This window comes from Gossypium raimondii, chromosome 9, assembly GCF_025698545.1.
Source record: "Gossypium raimondii isolate GPD5lz chromosome 9, ASM2569854v1, whole genome shotgun sequence".
Taxonomy (NCBI): Eukaryota; Viridiplantae; Streptophyta; class Magnoliopsida; order Malvales; family Malvaceae; genus Gossypium; species Gossypium raimondii.
Window position 1 is genome coordinate 2382068 of NC_068573.1, and position 24199 is coordinate 2406266.

The 24199-nt window shown below is 32.7% G+C and overlaps 2 protein-coding genes and 1 long non-coding RNA gene across 5 annotated transcripts; 2 read left to right on the forward strand and 1 right to left on the reverse strand.

The window, feature by feature from the left end:
- Positions 1-1057: 1057 nt before the first annotated feature.
- Positions 1058-4742, forward strand: LOC105798120 (uncharacterized). Of its 2 annotated transcripts, XM_052621111.1 has the most exons (11): positions 1075-1143; positions 1305-1548; positions 1830-1924; positions 2007-2104; positions 2213-2262; positions 2402-2497; positions 3038-3127; positions 3232-3324; positions 3483-3578; positions 4008-4073; positions 4408-4742. In XM_052621111.1, the coding sequence occupies exons 2-11, from the start codon at positions 1336-1338 to the stop codon at positions 4528-4530; spliced, it is 1020 nt and encodes a 339-aa protein (XP_052477071.1). In that variant the 5' UTR covers positions 1075-1143; positions 1305-1335; the 3' UTR covers positions 4531-4742. The 2 variants fall into 2 exon arrangements, with proteins under 2 accessions (XP_012483493.1, XP_052477071.1); XM_012628039.2 differs by having other exon boundaries at positions 1058-1548.
- A 241-nt stretch (positions 4743-4983) lies between these two features.
- Positions 4984-6046, reverse strand: LOC105798121 (uncharacterized). The gene is made up of 2 exons (XR_001134928.2): positions 5752-6046; positions 4984-5392 (listed from the first exon to the last, which is right to left on the reverse strand). It is a non-coding gene; the product is annotated as an uncharacterized LOC105798121 (long non-coding RNA).
- A 14006-nt stretch (positions 6047-20052) lies between these two features.
- On the forward strand, positions 20053-24195 carry LOC105798123 (ribosome biogenesis protein WDR12 homolog). 2 transcript variants are annotated; one of them, XM_012628041.2, is made up of 14 exons: positions 20053-20299; positions 20645-20745; positions 20897-21003; positions 21169-21204; positions 21316-21401; positions 21574-21632; positions 21705-21815; positions 21928-22053; positions 22300-22443; positions 22634-22742; positions 22878-23014; positions 23103-23138; positions 23234-23327; positions 23872-24195. In XM_012628041.2, the coding sequence occupies exons 1-13, from the start codon at positions 20134-20136 to the stop codon at positions 23324-23326; spliced, it is 1311 nt and encodes a 436-aa protein (XP_012483495.1). In that variant the 5' UTR covers positions 20053-20133; the 3' UTR covers position 23327; positions 23872-24195. The 2 variants fall into 2 exon arrangements, with proteins under 2 accessions (XP_012483495.1, XP_012483496.1); XM_012628042.2 differs by having other exon boundaries at positions 20054-20299; positions 23869-24195.
- Positions 24196-24199: the final 4 nt, after the last annotated feature.

The window sequence follows — 24199 nt, forward strand, 5'->3', positions numbered from 1 at the left end:
TAGCAGGCTTATTGTTCAAGCGTCTTTTAAGCTTGCCACATGTCTTATCGCGAATAAGAGTATAACAAGTATGTTTGGTTCACCGTATGACTAATTTTACAAAATTACTATTGCAACTATTTGACAAAAGATAAACAATCCAAGATCTACACTCTGTTGGGAGATTTTGGTGAAAAGAACACTAAAAAATTTGGAATGATGAGATTGAAAAGAAGTTAAGAGTAAAATTTTGAGTTATTTTGGGTTTGGCTGTACCAATGACGAAGGCAACCATTGTTGGAAATTGAATTTTCTAAATTGTTAAACCATTTCTAATTTGTGAAGAGTATCTGTAATGTGCATGAGAGAAAAAAAACCAAAATTTATAGGAGATTAAATAATAATTAATATTTTATAATTGATAATATTAAAAATTAAATGTTTATGCATTTTATAAAATTTTAGAGTTGTTATCAATTTTTTTGGAATTTTTTAGAATAGGAATCAAATTGATAAAATATGTAAACCTTAAGAGTTATTATTAATTTTTATATAATTAGGATCAAATTAAAATAAAATGGGTAAACATTGTTTTATTATGCCAAAAAATCAAATTTTAAAAATGTTGATGACTAAATAAAATTTGGTAAAAGGTCTCTCCAGTCCTCTCAATTTTAAAATTGAGTAAATTGATCTTTCTAAAAGAATTAGAGCAATTTAATCCCTATCAACTTTGAAAGTGAGCAAATAAGGATAATTAATCACAATATTAATGCCTTTTGTCAATTGTACATAATTTTGATTGGTATAACAACAAATTTAGCCATTTCTATGTTTTGTCAATTTGGTTTTGATTTTAAAAGTCCAATAAATTTAGCCACATCATTTACACATCTATACAAATGCTGCAAACATTATTTGTTAAATCGAGACCACATTGATAGAATATCTAAATTTTGAGAACTAAATTTATTATTATACCAATTAAAATTAGAAAAATAGTAACATCAATTTTTACCATTTCTTAACAAATTTCCCTATTATCAAACATATTAAATATGGTGTTCATACGGAACTGCTGGTAGTCTAGCCTGACTGACAAGCATCTGAATTTTTGGTCTCTTGGACAATGTGTTAGAAGCCAAGTTTCATCATTGTATTAAAGTAAGCAACAAATGCCAAACAAGCACTGTACTACGCAACAAAAAGAATTCCATTCTCAGCTTTCTACTTCCTCAAATCTCAAAAAGAGAGAACTCTGAAAGTTTCATTTTTTTTTTTAAGCTTCGGGTTAGTATTTGATTTTGTTTAGAGTTTGCCTTAAGGGATTTGTGGAAGAAGCAAAAAGGTACGGTAATGGCGGCTCTGAGACTGGGTTCACTTCCACCACCAACATTAACAGGAATCACAGTAACAAAGAAATGTGAAAGATTCAATGGTGGATTTAAGGTGGTCGGTGACGGTGGTGGCGACAATGGGTTCCCTCCATTTCTTCCCAAAGAGATTGAAAAAATCAAAGACCCTTTTGCAAGAAATTTAGCTAGGAGAATAAAAAGACTCCCAGTTCAGGTTTTTTTTTTTCTCCCTTCATTTAACTGCCTATATTGTTGTCTTCTTCCACTTGTTTGTTTGTTTCTATGAGTTTGCTGGTGTATGTGATTGGAGAATTTTTAGATTTTTTTGTTTAATTGATTCAGTATTTGGGATAAAAGAACAGTTTGTCTAGTACTATGTTACTCGTACTTGGGTCAGATACAAGTATGTACTCGACACAGATATGGTAAAAAACCACACCTATGTCGGATACCAGTACTTATGAACTAATGTCAATGTTGTTCTTACAATTGCAGATTGGATGTTCTGAAAGTTATATAATGAGTAGTTGTGTACAACCACTAGCACAAACCGATGCCAATCCGGTTGCACTTCTCCATTGCTTTGATAGGTTAGTAGTATTTTGATTTGCAATAATTATAAGTTTTTCCTGCCTCGTACTGAACTTGTTTCATTATGTTGCTGTCCTTTAGTTCTTGTTTAGAATGGAGGCGTGCTTATCCGTTGCTGGAAGAATCCGGTTTGGAAGCATGGGCTCTCGATATTCTCGGCTGGGGTTTCTCTGATTTAGGTTCATCTTCCCATCGTCTAACTATTTCCACCGGATTTGTCTTTATGTCTATTTTCTTACTGTGTGCTTTGATGACGATTTGTGTTTATATTTTTCCCCCCTTACCAGGAAGGCTTCCACCTTGTAATGTAGCATCAAAGCGTTACCACTTTTATCAGGTATATTCATCGAATTCTTTTTTAAATGCTTCTTCGGTTGTTGTCTCTTGCCATGTATTCGTAAACATTGCATCTGTGTTTGGGCTCAAGATGTGTGGGTGATCAGTCCTTGAATTTATATTATTTTTTATTATTCTAGCTTTGGAAGTCGTACATCAAAAGGCCAATGGTTTTAGTCGGACCAAGTCTCGGTGCTGCTGTTGCAATCGATTTTGCAGTAAATTATCCCGAAGCTGTAAGTCTCTCCTCTATGATTTACCTCATTGTCATGGCTGGTTTTGCATGGTGGCTGCTGTAAAAATTGAACAAACTCATGTCAAACACATATCCGTACTCGACAGTACCTCCAAGTCCGAGTAACATAGAATCGCTGGCAAATGTCAAATAGTTTCCATTAAAAAGAAATTCTAAGAAATATCCATGTCAAAGATCTTGGTATCAGGTGCAAATGTGTAGTAGTTCTCATTCAGTCATCTGATCTTTTTCGTTATTTATTGTTGTGGCTCTGAATTGGAGTATTTGAACTTGAAATTGTCCTGGCACATGGAATATCCATCTTTAGCTGGAACGATAGATTGAGGGTCCAAAATGGATCAATTGTCAATGAACAACTGATTAAGCTAGCCTGCCCAAATAAGTAGCAGTTGCAGAGGCATTCTAGCTCTGCATATGCTGTAGAATAGCTTACTGAAGTATTGTCCGTTTTGCTTTTATGAGTCTGTGTACTCGGCCTTCCTGTTTTCGCACTAAAAACAATACTTCCCATATTTCTCAGGTTGAAAAGTTGGTTTTGATCAATCCGAGTGTTTATGCAGAAGGCACGGGAAACCTTGCAAAGTTACCGAAAGTAGTAGCTTATGCTGGGGTGATGTTTCATTTCCGTTACATAATCCGATATTTCTGTTTACCTTGTTCATATATTCTATCAAAGAGCTTAATACTAATATTCTCATATTTCTTATGGATTAGGTTTCATTACTAAAAACATTCCCTTTACGCCTTTATGCTAATCTATTAGCTTTTGATGGCATTCCATTATCCAAGAGCTTAGACTGGACAAATGTAAGTTTTAAGATCAGACTTCCTTTATTCCTTCCATTTCCGGCTACTATTTGAACACCAAGATTTAAATTTTAACGCTCTTCTTGTTTTTTGTTCTCCTGCAACAAGTCTCTATGTATAAAAGCTAAAATCGTTTTTGGTTTTGGATGACAACATAGGTTGGTCGGTTACATTGCCACATGCCTTGGTGGAAAGACGCGACTGTTAATTTTATGGTTAGTGGAGGGTACAATGTAGTGTCCAAAATAAAGCAGGTACGGTGATGAAAATTTCAAGGTTCATATGTTGGCTTAAAATGTAAACATCGGTCCTTATAGGCCCTTGCACGTAGTTTCTAACATCTTGTTCTCGTAATACATGGGACGTATGGACCTGTAATAAGTTAATGAGGACTATGGGGGGACGAGTATTCTAAGGCTTTGAGTCTTTTGTACGTGTACTGTTTATAGAATGCACAAAAAGAACCGCTAAAGAATGCTTCTTTTGAAAAGTATTATTTTCTCGTATATGTTGCACATGAGGCCAAATGGTAGGTTATTTTTCTTGATTGGTCCAGCTATTTTGAAGGACGAGTGGTTTGATACATCTTGACATAATATTAAGTTGTCTGAAGTCAAAGAAAAATTTATGTTAGGAAGTACGATGCTTTGTTGTAATGTTCTGTCTGAATTCCGCTTCTGTAGGTGAAACAGAAAACACTGATCATCTGCGGCGAGAATGATAAGATAGTTAGCAACCAACTGGCGATGGTGAGTTTTCGGCATTTTCCATATGAAATCATACTTTAGGACAGCGCATAATAGTCGGAGAATAACCATGTTACCCTAACTCATGAGTGACTATCGGGATGAGTATGTACCCGTTAAGGATATACTCAGTTTCCTTTTTAAGTTTTCATGTATCCAAAGAATCATACCTCATACCAATCGGTATTTGAGTATGTGCTAGGCGGATACGAATACCTTAGGGGAAATGAAGAGTCTACAGAGCTACTTGTTGAACACAAATTATTTCATGGTTATTCTTGATGATCTTGTTGTTTTCCCTATTAACTTGGTGATTTATTTCTTGACATGTTTAAAGAGACTGCGTTTCGAGCTTCCGAATGCAAGCATGCAACGATTGCCGGATTGCGGTCACCTTTGTCATGTCGATAAGCCTCGGAATGTTGTGAAGTTGATTGCGGATTTTGCTCGAGCCAAATAACTCCGAGACCAAGAGCCATTGCAGCAGATTTGCAGAAGGTAGATGCTTTAGTATCAGCATTAGGGCTTTTTCAGTTCAAGTAATAACTCAACTGTGGATTTCTCTGTCTCTTAGTTATCTTTTTTCTTGTATATATACATAATATAAATATTTTTTAAAAAGAAAGAAATAAGAAAAAAATGGGAACTATTGATGGGTACTTTAAACTTTAATGAGTATTTAATAAATTAATTAATTCCTAAATTATGAGAAAATTACATAATTTCTTAGATGGTAAAAGGGTTTTAAGAAACTAAGTAAACTTTAAAGGGTCTTTAAGAAAATTATTTAATTTCTTAAGAGTTACTTAAAACCTTAAAGGCCTTTTAAAAAATAACAAAATCTTAAACCATGAAAAGTTACTTAATTTCTTACTAGTTACAACCTTAAGAAATTAATGGGTAAACCATGAAATGATTACGTAAATCTTTAATGTCTCATTTGATTACTAGTGTAATAATACGCTTATTACAAATGTTTTACAATAGTTACATCAAAATAAAGAACAATTAGAAATTAGGAAGATGAGTAATAACTCTTGTAAAAAATAAAACATCTTCAAAATAAGCGGATATTATTTCTACTTCTGGCTAAAATTAAGTCATGTATTACCAATTAAATTAATTCATTACCGACTCATATTGTACAAAGCCCAAATTTGCCCCAGCCCAACAAACTCAATTAAACCCAAAAACAGCTAGCCCAATGGCCCAATCACCTAAAACGTTTCAGCAAAAAAGCCTAATCCCCAACCCTAGGGCGCCGCATCCCTTGCTGCTCCCATGTGCGCCGTACGCTGCTGCCATACCTGCCCTCTGACTCCCTGCAAGATGAAAGAACACGCAAAGCAGAGACCAAGCAGTAGAAAATAACATTTTTATTGTATCATTTGGAGGGATAAAAAAGGCGGGAGATCATTATCAAAAGGGGGGCTTCGTCACTGTAATATGGGGGGGGGGATATTTTTCTTCGTTTTTTTTCCTTTTCTTTCGGCAAAGACCGAATACACTGTAAAAGGGGGTTCCTTTTTTATGAGATTGAAGAAAGAAGAAAACAAGAACAAGTTTCTAAAGCTTTTTTTTTAAGATTTGCATCATTTTCTTTCTGTCCATCTTTTATATTCTTTTTTATGTTTAGATACTAATAATAAGAATAAAAAGAGAGAAGAGGGAGAGAACTTACCGGAGTCGATTCGCGTCTGTCGTCGGAGACTTCTTTTCCGGTGCCAAAATGGATCGTTGAGAACGTGAACGCCCCCTTTTTCTTGCTTTTTGGTTGTTTTGAGACTAGATCCGGGCTCAGAGGGTTAGGGTCTAAAAAAGGGACCCTTTTTACTCTTGCCGGCCACCGTGCACGGCGGCGCCGGCCGCGGGTGGCTACTGGTCGAAGCCCAGGCCGGAGAGGGGAAGGGTTTCAGAGGTTTTTGTAGTTTTTTTTCTGTGATGGGGAAATAAATGAAAAAAAAATTAAAAATTGGGTTTAAATAGAGGAAGCGAAACGACATAGTTTCAGCTGACGACCTCAGCGCCAAAACGGCGCCGTTTTGCGCGACCCGCGCGTGACCCGACCCATTACCAGGAGGATCCGCGTGTTTTGTGACTAGGGTATAATTGCTACCCTAGTCCTTCCTCTTTATTAACTCTTTTTAATCAAGTTTTACATTTTTTAAATTTTTACCCCATAATTTTCCGCGATCTCAGTTCGATCCTTATTTGAACGACGCCGTTTTAGAGGAGAAGGGAAAATTACCCTTCCAGCCCCTCTATGTCATTCGCGCATTCAAACCAGTCCTTCCTCTTTTGTTTATTTCGAAACTGCACTTTTTTTGTTTTTATTTCAATTTAGTCCATGTTTTAGTTATTTTATTATTTAATTAATTATTTTTAACATTATTATTGCCACTACATTACGTTATTATTATCATCATTGTTATTATGCATTTATTTATGTTATCTTAATTTCAATTTTTCTGCTGTATACATACATTCATTCGGTTATACGTACATACTTTTTAATTTATTTGCGTATACATACTCATATATACTATTTATACTTTATGCCTTATATACATACATATATGTACACATACACACATGCGTTTCTACAATACATGTATATACGTACACGTATATTTTATAACTTATACATATACATACATATAAATGTCTTTCATATTTTATAATTTCAAAGAATATATATACATACTTGTACATGTTCCTTATATTTTAAAAAATATATTTTTATATATGTAAATACTTATTTTAAAATTCATATGTATATATCTCTACATATATATTTCTACTCATATATATACCTCTTTATGTTTTTACTTTATAATTTTTATACATGCCTGCATAGTTATACGTATTTGAGATTTTTTTATATGTATATACATCCCTACATATTTTATGATTTATAATTTTATATATACATGCAATGTTTTTATTTATATATATATACATACTTATTTTTCTTAAGCTTTATAATTTATGTATACATAGATATGTATGTTTGTTTTATATACATGTATACATTCATGCATTTTTTATAATTTATAACTTAAATATATTGATATACATACGTAAATATTTTATCCATTATTATTCATATTGTTCTTGTCGTTCTATTTGATATTTATTTATGTACTCGTTATTATCATTACGAGATGTTTTAATTCCTTTTATTTACCTATTATTTTATATATACTTGACTCTTTATATGTATATCATCTTTTTAATTGTTGCTTATATTAGTTGTGCTTGTATCATCATTATCATTTTGTTATACATGCTAACGCTATGCTTATTCCTACCATTTTATGTTAAGTTAATTTTATTCAATATGGTTTTAAAATAAACAACATTTCGTATTTAGAAATTCAAGAAGATCGTACATTAATTTCTGGGTTTCGATTTTTATAATAAATCTAAATAAATGAATCTTTTCAAATTCAAGTTTTTAAATGCTTTTGGGAATTAAGAAAAGATCGTGTCCTAACTTACTGGGCATGATCTCTTTTCTAAACCCAAGATAATTAATTTTTTTTTAAATAAATAAATTTTTTGGCATGTATTCTTGTATCGAGCATTGATACGTTGTGTCCTAACGTATTGGATATGACATGTCTTTTTCTCGAGATGAGGATTTTTCTAATAAATAATAAAGGCAATATTTTGCGTTTGGAAATTCGAGTAAACGTGTCCTAATGTGTTGGGTTTCGATTTCTCGTTTAGCCAAATAGCTTGATATCCTTTTAAAATTTCAAAATACGGGTTTTGGAAGCCATAAGGTGATCTTGGTTTCGAGAGTTTAAAGTATCATATCCTAAGGTGCTGGATATGATATTCTTTCGGAATAAGAGAATCTTAAATTCCGACCCATATTGTTCAAAAGTTTTTAGGATCGTATTTTTAAAATTCTTTAATGTTTTCAATATTCGACATTTATATATTAACTAATCAACTAGGTACTAATTTTTGGGCGTTATGAAGTTGCTAATCCTTTCTCGTACGCAACCGACTCCTGAACCTGTTTTTTTGAATTTCGTGGACCAAAATTGGTGTTTTAATAAAACAAATCATTTATTAAAAACAACCACTTTTCAAGGTGATCCGATCACACCTTATCAAAAAGGATTGGTGGCGACTCCTATTTTCATTTTCAAAATTTAAGTCGACTCCGTTTTATCAAAAAAATGGTGTCAACACATATATTAAAACATATGTAAAAAATAATACTCCTATCAAATGTAGTATAAAAGTTCTTCAAAAAATTAAGTAATCCCTAAACTATAGAGAAATTATTTTATGGACCATAGACCCTTCCTATCGTATCATCCTTAGTCCCTTTCCAATTATTCAATGACATTTCAGCTAATTTTTCTATGTTATTGACACATCATTTTGATAATTTTCTACCCTGAACACTAAACATTGAATTCTGAACTCCGAACTACAAATTTAGACCTAAATTCGAACTCTAAACCCTGAACCTTAACTTTCGAATTCAAATGATGTGGTGAGAAGGATCCATAAAATAATTTCTCCTAAACCATGAAAAAATTTATTTTTTTTAAAGTTACTTAAAATTGTTATTATAAGGAAATATTTAATATTTAATTAATTTTTTTAAAAATATTATATTTTAATTGCAATAATTAGCATAAAATAATTTTTATTTGAATTATTAAATATAATTCAAATATATTAATTTATCAATTAAATATTATAATAGAAAACTTTCAAACAATAATTAAAGCATTTTTAACCTATTTAATATCTAATACAGTTTTACTTTATATAATTAATGCAAATTATCATTATTCTAAAAATAATTAAATAACATAATTAACTCTAATATTAATTAAGTGATAATTAATATGTTTAAAATTCTATTCAAGTAATAACTCTATTTTACATAAAAAGAATTAGCACAATTTTTGTTTACGTCACAAATTTTTTAAACTAATAATTGTAAATTATAATTATCACAACTTTTTTCTTATATTTTATTTTTAGAGTTTTGTTTAAGTAATAACTTTCCAGCAGCCGCATCTGCAGTCATGCCATCCGTTCCTGGCCTATCTACTCGAAGCAAATTGACCTCCTTGCTAGTTAAAGATTTTTGCATTTTGTTTGAGTATTAACCAAATTGACCGTTTGAACACCTCTATGTCAACTCAGCTATTACACTCCTGAATACGAGATACCAGTCCCGATTACAAAGTACTTTCAGCTGTCGCAGTTCAAAACCACTGATCACAGAAATGCCGCGGCGAATGGTCTCGACTAGTAGAGCGTTGTCATTCTCCAGTTCCACCTTTCTATACCCCCTATCGACCCTCCAGCACTGATCAAGCTTCCGCTTGAAACACCAAAGCATCCCCAAACCAACCATCGTCCAGCAGAATCTCTCAACAACCAACTCGGCCTGTTGTTTGTTCCTACCATTGATATAAAAACGAGCCCAAGACACTCCTGTATGTAATAATATCGACCCAATATCACAAAGCACAATCGAATGGATAAATATATTTATATAGGGTGTTGTGAAATTTAAATCAAAGTAAAATGTAAATATATGATTTATATAAAATAGTATTTCAACATTAAATTTGACATATAAACATTATTGTTAAGTCAAAAATACGTTGCTATTAAGTTAAGGGTTCATGTACTTGTTAAATTAATTCTTCCGTGGTATTAAATTAGTAAATAATTTGGTTGGCATGCATCATAAAATGATGCAATTCTATTAAAATTGTCTAAAATATTCGCAATTTGGTTCGACTATTTTAGTAAACAGGATTACAATGTACTACATTTAGCAATAATTAATCTGTATCCACCTAGTCAACTTTACGAGTAGGCTTACCCTTCGTATTACCGACTGTGTGGCACTACCAAATAAAAGGCAGTCCTATAAATACCCCAAAACCTTAAGGACGCATTTGGTTCGTAGAATCTTAAATTACGTTCCATAATAAGATTACGGGAATATAAGATTATGAGTGGAATGTGAGATTATCTTATTTGGTTCATTTGGCTAGAATATAATACTCATGTGTTTGGTTGACGAAATATAAGATTACCCAAAAGCAGTTTTACTCAATTGTACTTATTATAATTTTTTTAAGCTAGTTTAGTTCCTTTAATATTTTTTAATATCAATTTCATAAAATTATTATAATTTTTTTACAATTTTAACTTTTATTACAAATTGTATATTAATAAGTAAATATACGATGTTTAAATAAAGTTATAAATTATAATTATAACAATTCATTAAAAGTGATTGCAACACCAATCATAATTGTGAGATAACCTAATAAATGGATCGTAATGAGATTTCACATTATATTACGGCATCTTAACACTATTTCATGATATGTGATTATGGAATGATCGAAATATTGACAATCCAAACACTGTAGTGTAATCTTATTTTGAAATGTAATATTACGGATCATAATGTTACATTCAATGAACCAAATACGTCTTAAGTCATCAATCCTCTCCACTTTACTCTCCTCTCCCACTCCATGAATTTTCTCCGCTCCGACTCTCCACCTATCATAGGTGAACCAACCTCTTTAATTCCATCATCTCCTTCTCCTTGTTGAAATATTGTATTAACAACCATAAAAAAGAAAACCATACAAAATTAAAAGTTTATGAAAAAAAATTTCAACTCATAATTTACAGTTTATCAAATTTATATATAGCAAAGGAAATTTTCTCACCAATATCTACTTTACTATGCATATTTCTATAAATGTTACAACTTATTTACCAAAATTTGAAATAAGGATTGACTTTGTAAATTTAAATTTCAAAGCTTTTTGCTGACCAATAAATATATTTTATGAAAATGTGTTTTGAATTAGTATTGTTTATTACCTTATAATTAATACTTAAATTTATAGAAATATTTTTAAGTTATGGAAATATTTATTTTGTGACAACTTTTAGACACATTTTCAAAAATTATGCAAATGTTCGGGAACCATTTTTCAATGAATCAAACGTACCGTTAAAATCAAATCAACATGCATAATATGTTAATTCAATAAAGCATTCCACGATACATTTACTATTAATAAGAAAAATAAATACCCTATACAAATTACTCTAGTATTCTTATTTGTTGAGTTATTTCTTATCAAACATTAAACATATACTCTTTATTATCACGATTGGTGTATTGACCAAGTATAAATAATTATTAATTAATTTAGTTAAGTTTTATATAATTAATTTAATTAATTATTTAGTAAGTCAAAATGTATTAAAATTATTTCTCTTCAATAAAATAAAATATATTTATATTTTAAATATAAAATTATGCCATAAAATTTAGAACTATTATTACTGAATAACAATAGCATTTTAAACTTAAACAATGTATATGAAAATTGAATTTAAGTGTAATTACTCCAATTCTTACCATCCGTTTAAAATTTGGAGTGTTTCAATTAAGGGTGAGCAAAACTTTAACGACTCGAAATTTTTTAAAAATAAAATTCAAATTTTAAGTTATTTGAATTTTCAAATTCAAATTGGATTAAATTTTGTTAACTCGAATAACCAAAAAAACCAAATAATTCCAACTTGTACTCATGGCAATGAATTGTAAGCTTAAACGACTTTGTCTAGTGCACCTTTCATCTTTGGAACATCTATGATAATTCCAACTATTATATATTTTACAACGGTAGTAGGGACATGACATAAGAGAGGATCTTATTGAAAAAAGAAAAAAACACTTACTTAAAAGATCAATTTGCAAAACCTTTACTTATATTATTAAAAAAATATATAATTATTTTTGAAAAATAAAACTTTTATAATTATTTTTGAATTGATTTATTTTTTAAACTTAATTCGAATTTCATATAACTCGACTCTTTTGGAAAATTTTTCAAATTGAGTTTGATTGATAAAATAGGATTCGTCAACTCAACTAACTCAAACTTTTTTCACTCGATTCAATCGAATGCTTACCTCTAACTTCAATTGTATTCAATTCAATGAGACTCGCTAATTATAAGCCAAGTTCTATTAAAGAGCTATAAAGAACCAGAGACTAATAAGAAGATAAAATAATCATTTTGATATTCCATATAGGCCTACTTACAGTAGAGAGAAAATGACCCCATTTATAGAACATGGGAAAGGATAATTATCATAACAAATTAAACAAATGTTCCATTTGTTGTAACCACCTGGCTAACGTGTTATGCAAACATAAGTGATAAATTCCAGCTCATTTAATAGACATTGATAGAATGTTTGGCTAGTATGAACACTCATTTTGGTTAATATCCAACCTGTTTTCTGACTCGTTTTGAGAGAGCATGTGTAAAGCATCATTACTAGAAACAACACATAGCTTGTTTCTTAACTTAAGAAAAGACTGTTGAATGAGAGGTTCGGTAAGAATGTTTGCTAGCCAATGTTTAGCAAGAACATAACCAACATGAAATTAATTGTTAAACACCTTCCCCCTCACAAATGAAGGTCTAAATCAACATGTTTAGTCTTCAAATAGAGAATTGGATTGACTGTCATGGCAACAATATTTGAATTTTCACACCAAATTTTGGGTGGATCAACTAAAGTAATGTCAAAATTTTTCAACAGAGCATGAAGCCAAATGATTTCAGACAGTGTCAGCAAAGCTGCGATACTTGGCATCAACTGTTGATCTAGATACAAGCCGTTGTTTTTGTGATCTCTAAGAAACAATGTCAACACCAAGAAAAACACAATAAACAGATGTGCAATGTCGATCATCAACATCAAAATAAGCAGTTAGAGATAGTAATGCACTTGGAGAGAACACAATGCCATAACCAAGAGTACCCTTCAAATAATGTAGAATTCATTTCACGATTATCTAATGAAACTCTCGAGGTTCATGCCTATATTATGCCACTTTACTAATACTGAACAAAATGCTTGAAAAAAACATATAGTTTCTCATGGAGATATACCACCAAGAACTCTTGTGCATTCAGTATGGCTTTCCGGTGTGCATAGTTAAATCTATGTGTTATAAATTATCAATCGACCATATGTTCATCACTATACATGGTTAAGACATGAATGGAATTTAATGGACCGAAGAGATACTGGGTTGAAATGGTATAATAGTGGAAAGATGTTTTGAACGAAAATGTGTATCTGAATGTCCAAAGAAAGTTTCTGCCAATTGTGTAACTTTTCTTCTATGAATTGTGATTGTTTACATTAGTTCTAAGCTAAGTATACGTATGAAGTGACATTCTAGTTGCATTGGTGTTTGAAAGATAATTTGCATAGACTTATGAATAATAAGAGTGAAGAAAATATATGAAGAATAGAAGTCATCGATTAAATACAGAAATGGGCACAGATCAAGGCTTGGGTATTGGAGTGTTTATAGAAAGGAAAGATTGAGTTTAAGGAAAGTATTCGTTAGAAGCAAAACCATGTGACTGAGACTGAGAAGATTGCTATGATGAACTATCATATACTTTATCTAAGTACCAGCTAAGGTAAATGGTGTTCTCTCACTAAGTTCTCACGAACTTATCCCTGATAAATCCTTTATTGTAGGTTTGAGTATTGTGAGACTACACCATGAAGGACTATGCCAAGACTAGGCGAAGGATAGAGACGTATCAGGTTATTATACGTACAATGCTGTGGTGGTGGTGTATAGTATTTTGTTTTATTGAGTTGAGTTATCCTTAAAAGTCTGTTTCTTAGGGTATTTTTATATAGTAAGGGAATTTTATGGAAAAGCTTTGTGATAAATTATTTCAGGTATTGTAACACCCATAACCTATTTCCGTCACTTATGGAGTATTACCATACAAACTGAAACATTCATAATAATAACATTCCATTATCAGGTTAATTTAACAAATACATATTTAACTCATAATGAAATAAACATACACTTACAGGCCTTAAATCGAGCCTACGAGACCTTAAAGATAATTTAGGAACAATCAGGGACCAATTCAAAATGAATTAGAACTTTTAGGGAAAAATAAAAATTTTCACTACAAGGGTCATATGGCCGTATGTCCAGGCCGTGTGACAGAGCCCAAACTGTGTGGCTCTAAACATGGTTGTGTGGCTATCCCACACAACCATGCGACTACTCTACGTGCCCGCGTGTCCACCTGTGTAACTCACTGGCTTGGGCCACACGCCCATGTTTTTGCTCGTGTGACTACTTGTGTAAACCCTGCACCTAACACACCTAGGGCACACGTCCGTGTGGGCTACCTGTGTGTGACACACGGTCGTGTGACAGCCCTTGTCCCAGACTGTGTGTGCCTAAAAATGGCTCAAAATAAGTCTATCTTTCATCCAAATGCATAAGTATCCATACCATCTCAAGAAATATGTTTTCAAGCTACAAAACACATTCAAAATTCAACATAACATGCCAAATCAAGAACCTATGACCTAACTAATATATCATACATAAAATCATATTGTGAGAATTTATCCTTTCACCACCCTAACTACCATTCACAAATGATAGCATATACACCAATTAACCTATCTCAATCTCACCATACCATACCTTAAACATGACACTACGTCTCAATCATCTAACAATTCATTACCTTGGTTAGTCTTCCATGCTTTCACACTTGACCACGTCTAGCATACATATAAGTTAACAACTTACCATTTGACTCCCACATTTGTACCCATTTGTGTCTAAGTTGGGATCATGCATACATGTATCAAGAGTTGTAAAACTCACCAAAATCGTAAGCACACCAAGTTATACAACATAAGTAATTATGCATCATTCCACACTCAAAATACCTTGCACTCAATTCTATCATTGCATACCTCACTCATGTCATACTTACCTTTTCATGCTTGTCCATTTAGGATTAAACTTTATAATTACACATACAAACCACATTTGGCTACCCATACCACAATATCGAATGCACAACCAAAACACATTACATGTACTTATAAAACATTACATAACATAACCAAATGCTCCTATTACATGCCATATAAGCCAAGTCGAATTCAAAATCTACCAAAATCCTCGATAGTGTGATTTATTTAGATTGATCCAATCTCCCTATTCCCACAAAACAATATCTACAAGGAAACATAATAATAACTCGAGTAAGCTTTCATATAGCTTAGTAAGCTCGTCGATTAAACGATAAAGCTTACCGAATTAAACCTAATAATTCAAATAAATAGATTAATGAAAAGAAGTTCCTGCCACAAGGCTATTAACAGAATTCCTGCCAATCACAACTCATAACAGGTGAGTATTGCGCAGTACAATAATTAAAATCATATTTCATTTTACTATTATTTCAACTTTCGAAAACACTTATACTTGGATAATTCATATCATCAAAATGTCATATGATAAATGATCATAAACCAAATCATCATTCTAATAATATGTCATTTCAGGTAATCGAAAGGGTATCACTCATTCGAGTTAACTTTAGAACTTTAACCTGCTCACGATGCTACACACACAAGCTGCAAAGAATTCACAATATATGTAGGATCTCAAGTCATCGCTACGGTCTATATCACTGATACATAGTAGCTGCTAAATGATCACTGACACATAGTACCTTCTAAATGCTTACCGGCTCAAAGCCTACTAATAATCATCGGCCCAAGGCCTGGTATTCAGGTACACCATGTACTCATTATACTGATTTATTAGTTATTCTTTAACATTCAATAGATAAATGTAACATTAGATCAAATTCTAATAAAACATGTAATATGTAAGAATTGTTATAAGCATAAAAATAATAGTACGAACTTACCTAACTAAACTGCAGCGATGACAAATGTACATGGACTATTCTATAATTTCTTTATGCCTCGATTTTCAACTCATTCTTGATCTAGAATAATAATTTCTTTCATTCAACTAATTCCAACGGTAAAATTAACTCATTTTATGCAATTAAGTCCTTTCAAACATTTTAGAAAATTACCCCCAATATATCACTTTTATGCAATTTAGTTCCTAAATCCAAAACACGCAATTTAACCATTTTTAACCACAACTAATTTCAGCCGAATTATTCAATACCTTTCTATAGCCCCTACTTGCTATTATTTCACACCAAGTCCTTATAATTTTATCACTTTTATATTTTAGTCATTAAACATTAAAATTAACAAAAACTACTTTACAAAATAGTCCTATTTAACAGACAAACTTAATAATCCATCATAAAACTTCAAGAATATCCAACCTCATCAATGGAATAATCCCAAACGTTTAACAGTATTACAAATTAGTCTCCGGATTAGCTAGATCAAGCTAATACGAGCTCAAAAACATAAAAATTACTAAAAACGGGCGAAGTTTACTCACCCAATTGAAGAACTCAAGCTTGGTGAAGCTTCCAAACCCCTAACCATGGTGTTTCAGCTTCCATAACATGAAAAAGGAAAGAAAATGATGACTTTATCCTTTTAATCTTTCAATTTAAATTATCATTTAGCTAATTACAAAACTAACCTTCAATTATAACTTATAAAATCATTAAACATGTCCATAAATGTCCATAATATATAAATATGGTATAATTATCATCTAAGAAAGGTTTAATTTCACAATTGTTCCTTCAATTATTTTAAAATTTTAACTAAATAAGCTTAATTTCAATTTAACCTTAAACTAATTAGGACTAAATGAGAAAATAGCCCAAAAGTTAGTGGGTTTAATCACGTCACAACCGCTTGGACTTTTTGACCATGGTTTAATCACCATTTTGGTCACTTTAGTATTTTAAATCTATAGCGAATAACTTTTACCTCTTTTACAATTTAACTCCTTTTACCTTAATTAACGAGCAAATCACTAAAATTTCTAGAGTAGACTTTAATACACCTATAATACGACTCTATAAATATTTAATAAAAATATTTATGGTCTTAAATTACGGAAACGAGGTCCCAATACCTCATTTTCAAAAACCACTTGACTTTTGGACTAAACCACTTATACTAACCACTAATTCAATTAATTAAATTTCATCAATTCAAAATTCAATATAAAAATTATTATTGACTCGTATAATTTAAATACTAGTTATACAAACTTACTCGTCGAATTTGTGGTCCCGAAACCACTATTTTCGACACCGCTGAAAAACAGATTGTTACAGGTACTATCATGTATTTTCTTATATTTATTTATGTCTTCAAATTATTGAGAGATAATGTTGTAATTCAATAAAAGTTTCTCAATAAATTAAAGTTGTTTAATGTTGTGTTTGGTAACACCTGAAATCTGGATCCGGTGAATCAGATCAGGCTGAGGTGTTACATAACGGATAATATTATTATTGCCTAAGAGATCGTTCACTCAATGAGAACAAAGAAGGGGATGAAGGGGTGGATAGCCATCAAGGTGGATATGGAAAAGGCTTATGATAGACTAATGTGGGGTTTTATCGAAGACACTTTACTTGATGCAGGTATCCTTTCTTCATTTTCTAAGATCATTATGGATTGCATTACTTCTGTGTCTATGCAGATTGTTTGGAATGGAAGTCTTTCGGAGGGGTTTAGTCTGATGAGAGGAATCCGTCAAGGGTGCCCTTTTTCCCCTTATATGTTTGTTCTTTACATGTAGAGATTGGGTCAAATTATTCATAAAGGTGTTCAGGACAATTCTTGGAGGCTTATTTCGATTGTAAAGAATGGCCTAACTTTATCGCATGTATTTTTTTTTGATGATCTATTCTTGTTTACGGAAGTCAATATTGATTAGGCACAGATGGTGAGGAAAGTACTAGATGTGTTCGAGGCTACCTCAGGACACAAAGTGAATGCTAGTAAGACGAAGGTGTTTTTCTTTAAAAATATGCAGCCTTTTGAAAAAGCTAAAATTTGTAGTATTATTGGTTTTGTTGAAACGAATGACTTGGGATCCTATTTGGGTATGCCTTTGATGCATCAAAGGGTGACAACAAGCACGTTCAAGTTTATAATGGATAAAATCAGGAGGAAATTAGATAGTTGGAATGCTAAAATGCTATCCATGGTAGGAAGAGTCACTCGTGTGTGGTCGGTTCTCATAGCGATACCCAATTATTTTATGCAAACTATTAAAATGCCTATTAATGTATGTATCAAGATTAAAAGAATTGCATGGGGATTTATTTGGGGTAAAGATACAAGAAGGCAAAATATGTCTTTGGTTAAATGGTCGAATTGTTGTCAACCTCTTATTAAGGGTGGACTTGGTTTCCAAAATCTTAAATATGACTCCTTTTTGCTTAAGCTAGGGTCTAATCTTTTCACTAATAAACAAGCATTGTGGGTTAAGATTCTTAGAGCCAAATACAATGTTACGGAGGTGTGCCTTGAAAATATTTCAAGGGGGTCGTGTTTTTTTGTTTTAAGATCCTTGTCTAAGATTTGGTCAATCTTATGTCAAAATCTTGCTTGGTCAGTTGGTGATGGTAGTCTTATAAAGGTTTGGAGTGATAATTAGATTCTAGAGATCGGGCCTTTAACCAATTTATGTCATAACACTGAGAGTATTAATGTGAATACTACCTTAAAGGAGGTCTCATTAACTGATTGTAGATAGGATTGGAATTACCTAAGATGTTTTTTGGATAATAACATATTTTCTGATATTGCAGGCATTTCACCTTCAAGCCCTTTAATTAGAAAAGATGAATTGATCTCTAGTTGGTCCGCCTTTGGTAAGCTCACTGTTAAATCTACTTATAACTTCCTTACTCAGAATTCTCTAAATCCAAAAGGTAACAAATGGAAGCTGGCTTGGTCCTTTTCTGGTCCCCAAAGAGTAACACATTTTCTATGGTTGGTGCTTAAGGAGCACTTGCTGACCGATGTCGAACAGTACAGGAGGTCTGGTTGGGGATCCTTCTTGTACACTTTGTGGGAATGTTGAAGAGTCTACTATTCACGTTTTTCGTGATTGTGTTAACGCACGAGAAGTATGGAAGTAGGTAATCATTTCGAGGATTCTAGTGCAATTTTTTTTTCTATTCAGTTGGTGGAGTGGCTTTCAATGAATTTAAGAAATGAGTTTGGTTTAGTATTTATGGAAGTTGAATGGCAATCTTTATACGAAATTATTTTCTAGAATTCAAGGGGAAGTCTTTAATAATTCTCACATTCTCCATTCAATGTGGTGTTGGGTGAGTTCCATCAAACATAGGCCTAAAACTTCCGTGAGTAGTGCTATGAGGAAGAGACAAGATCAAGTCTGGACACTTTCATTAGCGCGGTGCATAAAGTTAAACACAAATAGAGCAAAGGACCCTATCTCGGGGATTGCGTACATAACTGTTGTGGCAAGAGATGAATTTGGTACATGGCGTGGCGGAGTTGGGAGAAACATTGGTAGATGCAGTGTCGTGCAGGCTGAACTTTAGGCTATCTACGATGGACTCATCATGGCGTGGGATGCTAATTGGGTAAATATTATGGTCAAAACAGATTGTGCTCAAGTTATGGAAGTCATTTTAGATTGATCTTGTGGGAAATTGTACATGGACCCAACTTTGAGAATCCAAGAGCTTTGTAAGAGGCAGTAGAAGTGGTAATAAAGCAGATTCTAAAAGAAGTTAATGTAGCTGCACATAGGTTGGCTGGAATGATGACAACTTTCCCTTATGACTCGATAGTATTCCAAAGACCCCCAGAAACGATCGTGGAGCATTTACGGTTAGATGGTCGGTTTATGTATGGTGATACTGGAATAATATTGTAATTGTTTTTGGTTTTTATCTATAAAAAAACGAGACAAAAAAATTAGATACAAAAAAAAAAAGATATAATTTTGTATCAAAAGTTAAATCAAAATCCATTATTACAAGTTGAACGGAATAATTTACGACAATTAATAAATTAATATAATAACTAATTAAATAATAATTATATTTAAATTGTGCAAATTTAACTCTCAGCGCCGCCCAGTTTCGTTTAGGCCATTTTTAAAACCCTATTTAAACCCTAACTTTCCCTTAACTTTGAAACCCTGATTTTCGTCTCCTCTTTCAAAATGGAAATTGAAAGAGAAACCAATGAAGGCAACTCAAGGAGGATTCAAGTCCGATTTATAACGAAATTAAAAGCACCATATAAAGTTCCGACAACAGCCATTGCCATCCCTTCTGACCTCTCTCGTTTAGGCCTTTCCTCCATTGTTAACAAGCTTCTTCAAGCTGGTATTGGTTTTTAGTTTCTTAAGAAATTTTTGGTTTTTTTATTTTTGTAATCAAGTTAGTTTATTTTTGTTTTGATTTGGGGTTTTCTTGGGTTTCTGCAATAACGTCATTAAAAGTATGTATTTCAGGGTAATTGAATGTTTCTTGGTTTCTTTAGTAATTTTGGGTTTTTAACTTATAGTTTCCTTTAAGCTGGTAATGTATTTAGATGCTTAAAATTTTATTTGACTCTTACTTAGTTCAAGCCATTGGCTTTAGAGCTGTTTGCATAATTCAGTTAATTGTTTTCTGGTTCATTATTATTTCTTGCTGTTATTAAGTTGGAAATTTTGTGGCTATGAGCAGTGGATTCTGAGTGGAAAACCGAGCCCTTTGATTTCCTGATCGATGGGGAGCTGGTTCGGATGTCACTTGAGCAGTTTCTTCTTGTCAAAGGCATTTCTGCGGTACTTTTCTACCTTTAACCCTTTTAATGTTTGCATTTTACTTTAGTGAGTTTTAAATAAGTAGAAAAGAATTTGTGAAAACAACTAAAGAGAAATGTGCAATTACTATGTTTTGGTCCTTATACTTAATTCCTTGAATGAACAATTGCAGGAGAAAATTTTGGAAATTGAATACATAAGAGCTGTTGCCCCTCGAAAAGAGGAAGAGCCTTCTCCGCATGATGATTGGGTCAGTGCTGTTGACGGTTCTAGTCCTAGGTAAGCCTTCCAATATGTTACCATTGCACGGGTGCTTCATTTTGCTTTTACCGTAGCATTACTGTTATTCTGGGTATTAGTCTTATTTATAAAGGAAGATTAAATGACTTTGATTTTGTTGGCATTACACTTCCATAAAACTGCTTAGTACACATTGTTTTGCAGGTTCATTTTGACTGGTTGCTATGATAGTTTGGGAAGGTAAATAGATTAAATTTCATGTTTTTTTTTTGTTTATGGACGTTTTATTCGGAGGAATTTAATTTGACAGAAATAGTGTTTTTGTTTTCTTTTCTATATAATTTCCTTAAGGATATGGAAACAAGCTGGATGGTGTACGCATATACTAGAAGGACACAGTGGTGCAATTTCATCTGTTCGTATCATCAACTCAGAAGGTTTAGTGGTCATCTATAACATTTTAGTCATCAATATTAAGCATTTTTATGTATGATTGTGTCAAACAAGCTGTTGTTTTCTTCCGATATTTAGTGGACGTCCCTAAGTCTACTCTAAGTATATCCTTTTCTGTTTTATCGTACTGATGATTAGGGTTGCTTGCATGTGCAGGGGCAGGAAGTGCAACAGTAGCCACTGCTTCAAAAGATCGAACTCTGAGACTGTGGAAGGTAATATGAAAAATGAATTCTTTTCGAAGTGCAAAAATAAGTACCAATTGATACATCTTTTTCCTTAAAAAGTTTGATGCAGAGGACTCTACTGACCATCCTGCAAGGATAAGAGCATTCAAGATATTACGTGGGCATAATGCATCTGTACACAGCATTGCAGCAAAGACATCTGGAGACATGGTATTAGCTATTCTTTGAACCGTAGTTTTCTTTTTCTTTTTATCTGTCTTTATCATATTGTGATAATGTTGATTTCTAACATCAGTGTCATTGCCTCTGTCTCTTAATTTAGATTTGCTCAGGTTCTTGGGATTGTACGATCAATTTATGGCGGACAAATGACACTGATACAAATGGGGACACGGTATCAATCAAGAAAAGGAAGGTTAATAATAAAATTGAGGAGTCTCAATCAGAGGTATGCCCTCCTTTTCATTTGCTCCCTCTGCATTTTGATTTTCATGTAGCTGATTTATTTACCATCATTCATATAAACTGCCTCGAAGAATATCCTTGCTTTGAATGAGCTCTTTGTCATAATCATTATTGTTAATTTGATGTTTCTCTCCAAAATTTTTATGACATAACAATTTTATTCTAAAGAATCTTGGGCATTTATTTATAAGCATTGGCTTTTCTTTTACATCCTTCATGTTTTGTGCAGGGAGAGGCCGTCTCTACACTTGTGGGCCATACACAGTGCGTCTCCTCTGTGGTTTGGCCTCAGCACGATACAATTTATTCGGCATCATGGGATCACTCTGTCAGAAAATGGGATGTCGAGACAGGCAAAGATTTGTCTGATATAGTATGTCTATTTGTCTCTTTCTTTCTCCCTCTATATCCATTTTTTGTTTCATTTGCATGCACTTGTGTTCTATGTTTGGATGTACCATTTTTGTTCATCTGAGAAAAAAGGGTAAAAGGATACTATTTCTTAGGTTGCTTTCATTTACTTCACTTCCCTGACCCGGCCCCTCTTTTGTTTTCATGCACAGTTCTGTGGCAAGGCCCTCAACTGCATTGATATAGGAGGTGAAGGATTGGCTCTCATCGCTGCTGGTGGTTCCGATCCAGTTCTTAGAATATGGGATCCTCGTAAACCAGGTCTGTCATTCATAATTTCATGTATGATATATTTTTTTTCTTTTCCCTTCCTCTTTTTCTCCTACTTTTGCATGCGCAGACACATGAAACCACTGAAACTCCATCTCACTTGAAACTTTTTTTCTACTTTTCAAGGAACATCGGCACCCACGTTTCAGTTCTCTTCACATAGTTCTTGGATTTCAGCTTGCAAGTGGCACAATACGTCTCCTCTTCATTTACTTTCTTCATCTTATGATGGGAAAGTAATGTTGTGGGATCTAAGAACAGCGGTATCGTTTTGTATTCTCTACATTCTCACAATTTAACTGTATATTGTTTTTCTGGACATCGTTTTGATGATTACTTTTTGTGTGGCAGTGGCCTGTTTCTATCATCGATACGCACAAAGACAAGGTACAATTCTAATCTCTGTTGCTAAATTCTTTTGATGTAGTTTTTGAGAAACCTATCCAAAATCCGCCATTAATGTCGTGGCCTGGCTGTCTTAGGTATTATGCGCAGACTGGTGGAAGGGTGACTGCGTGGTGAGCGGTGGGGTGGACACTCAGCTCCGAATTTCTTCGGACATCTCTATCCATTGAGGTAAATTTTAGCTATATCATTTTAGAAGTTAAATTCTGCTATTAGTCGCTGTACTTTGCAAAAGTTGTGGATTTAGTCCTTGTACTTTTATTTGGTCATTTTCAGTCCCTATACTTTTTTGAATTTTGATAATTTCATCCTAACCCAAATAGTAATAGTTAAATCCGTTTGTTTTAATTCAATTGCTAGTCCTGAACTTTTTTAAAATTTGAAATTTCAGTTTTGACGCAAATGATGGTTGCTGATCCATTAACTGAATTTTTAGTTTTTTAGTAAGTAACTTGTGGAAATAATAAGCTGACATGGCATTACACAAATAATAATATGTTTGCCTCATCAGATTTTGGAAATAGCAGAACTTATCTTAATGAAGGCAAAAATTTTAAAATTTTGAAAAAAGTATAGGCACTAATAGCAAAAGGTAAACCTTATTTAAATGTATGTTAAACTAATTCAACTGGTCCGGGTTTTTATTCCTCACATAAGTGATGTCTACTTTTTGTTTCATTCATCATGTTATGGTGGCCTTTTCTTGCAAAAGAAGAAAGAACATGTTTGGAGCCGAGAAGGGAGCTGGTGAAATTGGTATCAAGTGAGGGGTTTAGGCATTAAAGAATGGTTGTGATTGTCTGAAATGTCTATCAATTTTGTTCAGGATATGTAAACAAGCCATCATTTCCTTCAAGTGTTATATAACTTATAGGATTATGTTCTATTTGTGTTCAATTCTCTTTTATTTGGATATAAGGTCAAAACTTATGTTACTCGAATTCGAATATGGGTGTGTGTCTGATATTGATATGTTTACCGGCTCGGTTTAGGTTCGAATAGCAAAAAGACTTGTTCGGACCTGATCCTGGTTTGTTAATTTC

Bases quoted from the DNA above. Each gene is read 5' to 3' on its own strand.
- LOC105798120 (XM_012628039.2), top strand. From the start codon at position 1,336: ATGGCGGCTCTGAGACTGGGTTCACTTCCACCACCAACATTAACAGGA. The intron at 2,263-2,401 runs GTATATTCATCG...TTATTATTCTAG, and splicing joins AGCGTTACCACTTTTATCAG to CTTTGGAAGTCGTACATCAA. The intron at 3,325-3,482 runs GTAAGTTTTAAG...ATGACAACATAG, and splicing joins AGAGCTTAGACTGGACAAAT to GTTGGTCGGTTACATTGCCA.
- LOC105798123 (XM_012628041.2), top strand. From the start codon at position 20,134: ATGGAAATTGAAAGAGAAACCAATGAAGGCAACTCAAGGAGGATTCAA. The intron at 21,004-21,168 runs GTAAGCCTTCCA...ATTGTTTTGCAG, and splicing joins GTTGACGGTTCTAGTCCTAG to GTTCATTTTGACTGGTTGCT. The intron at 21,205-21,315 runs GTAAATAGATTA...AATTTCCTTAAG, and splicing joins TGCTATGATAGTTTGGGAAG to GATATGGAAACAAGCTGGAT.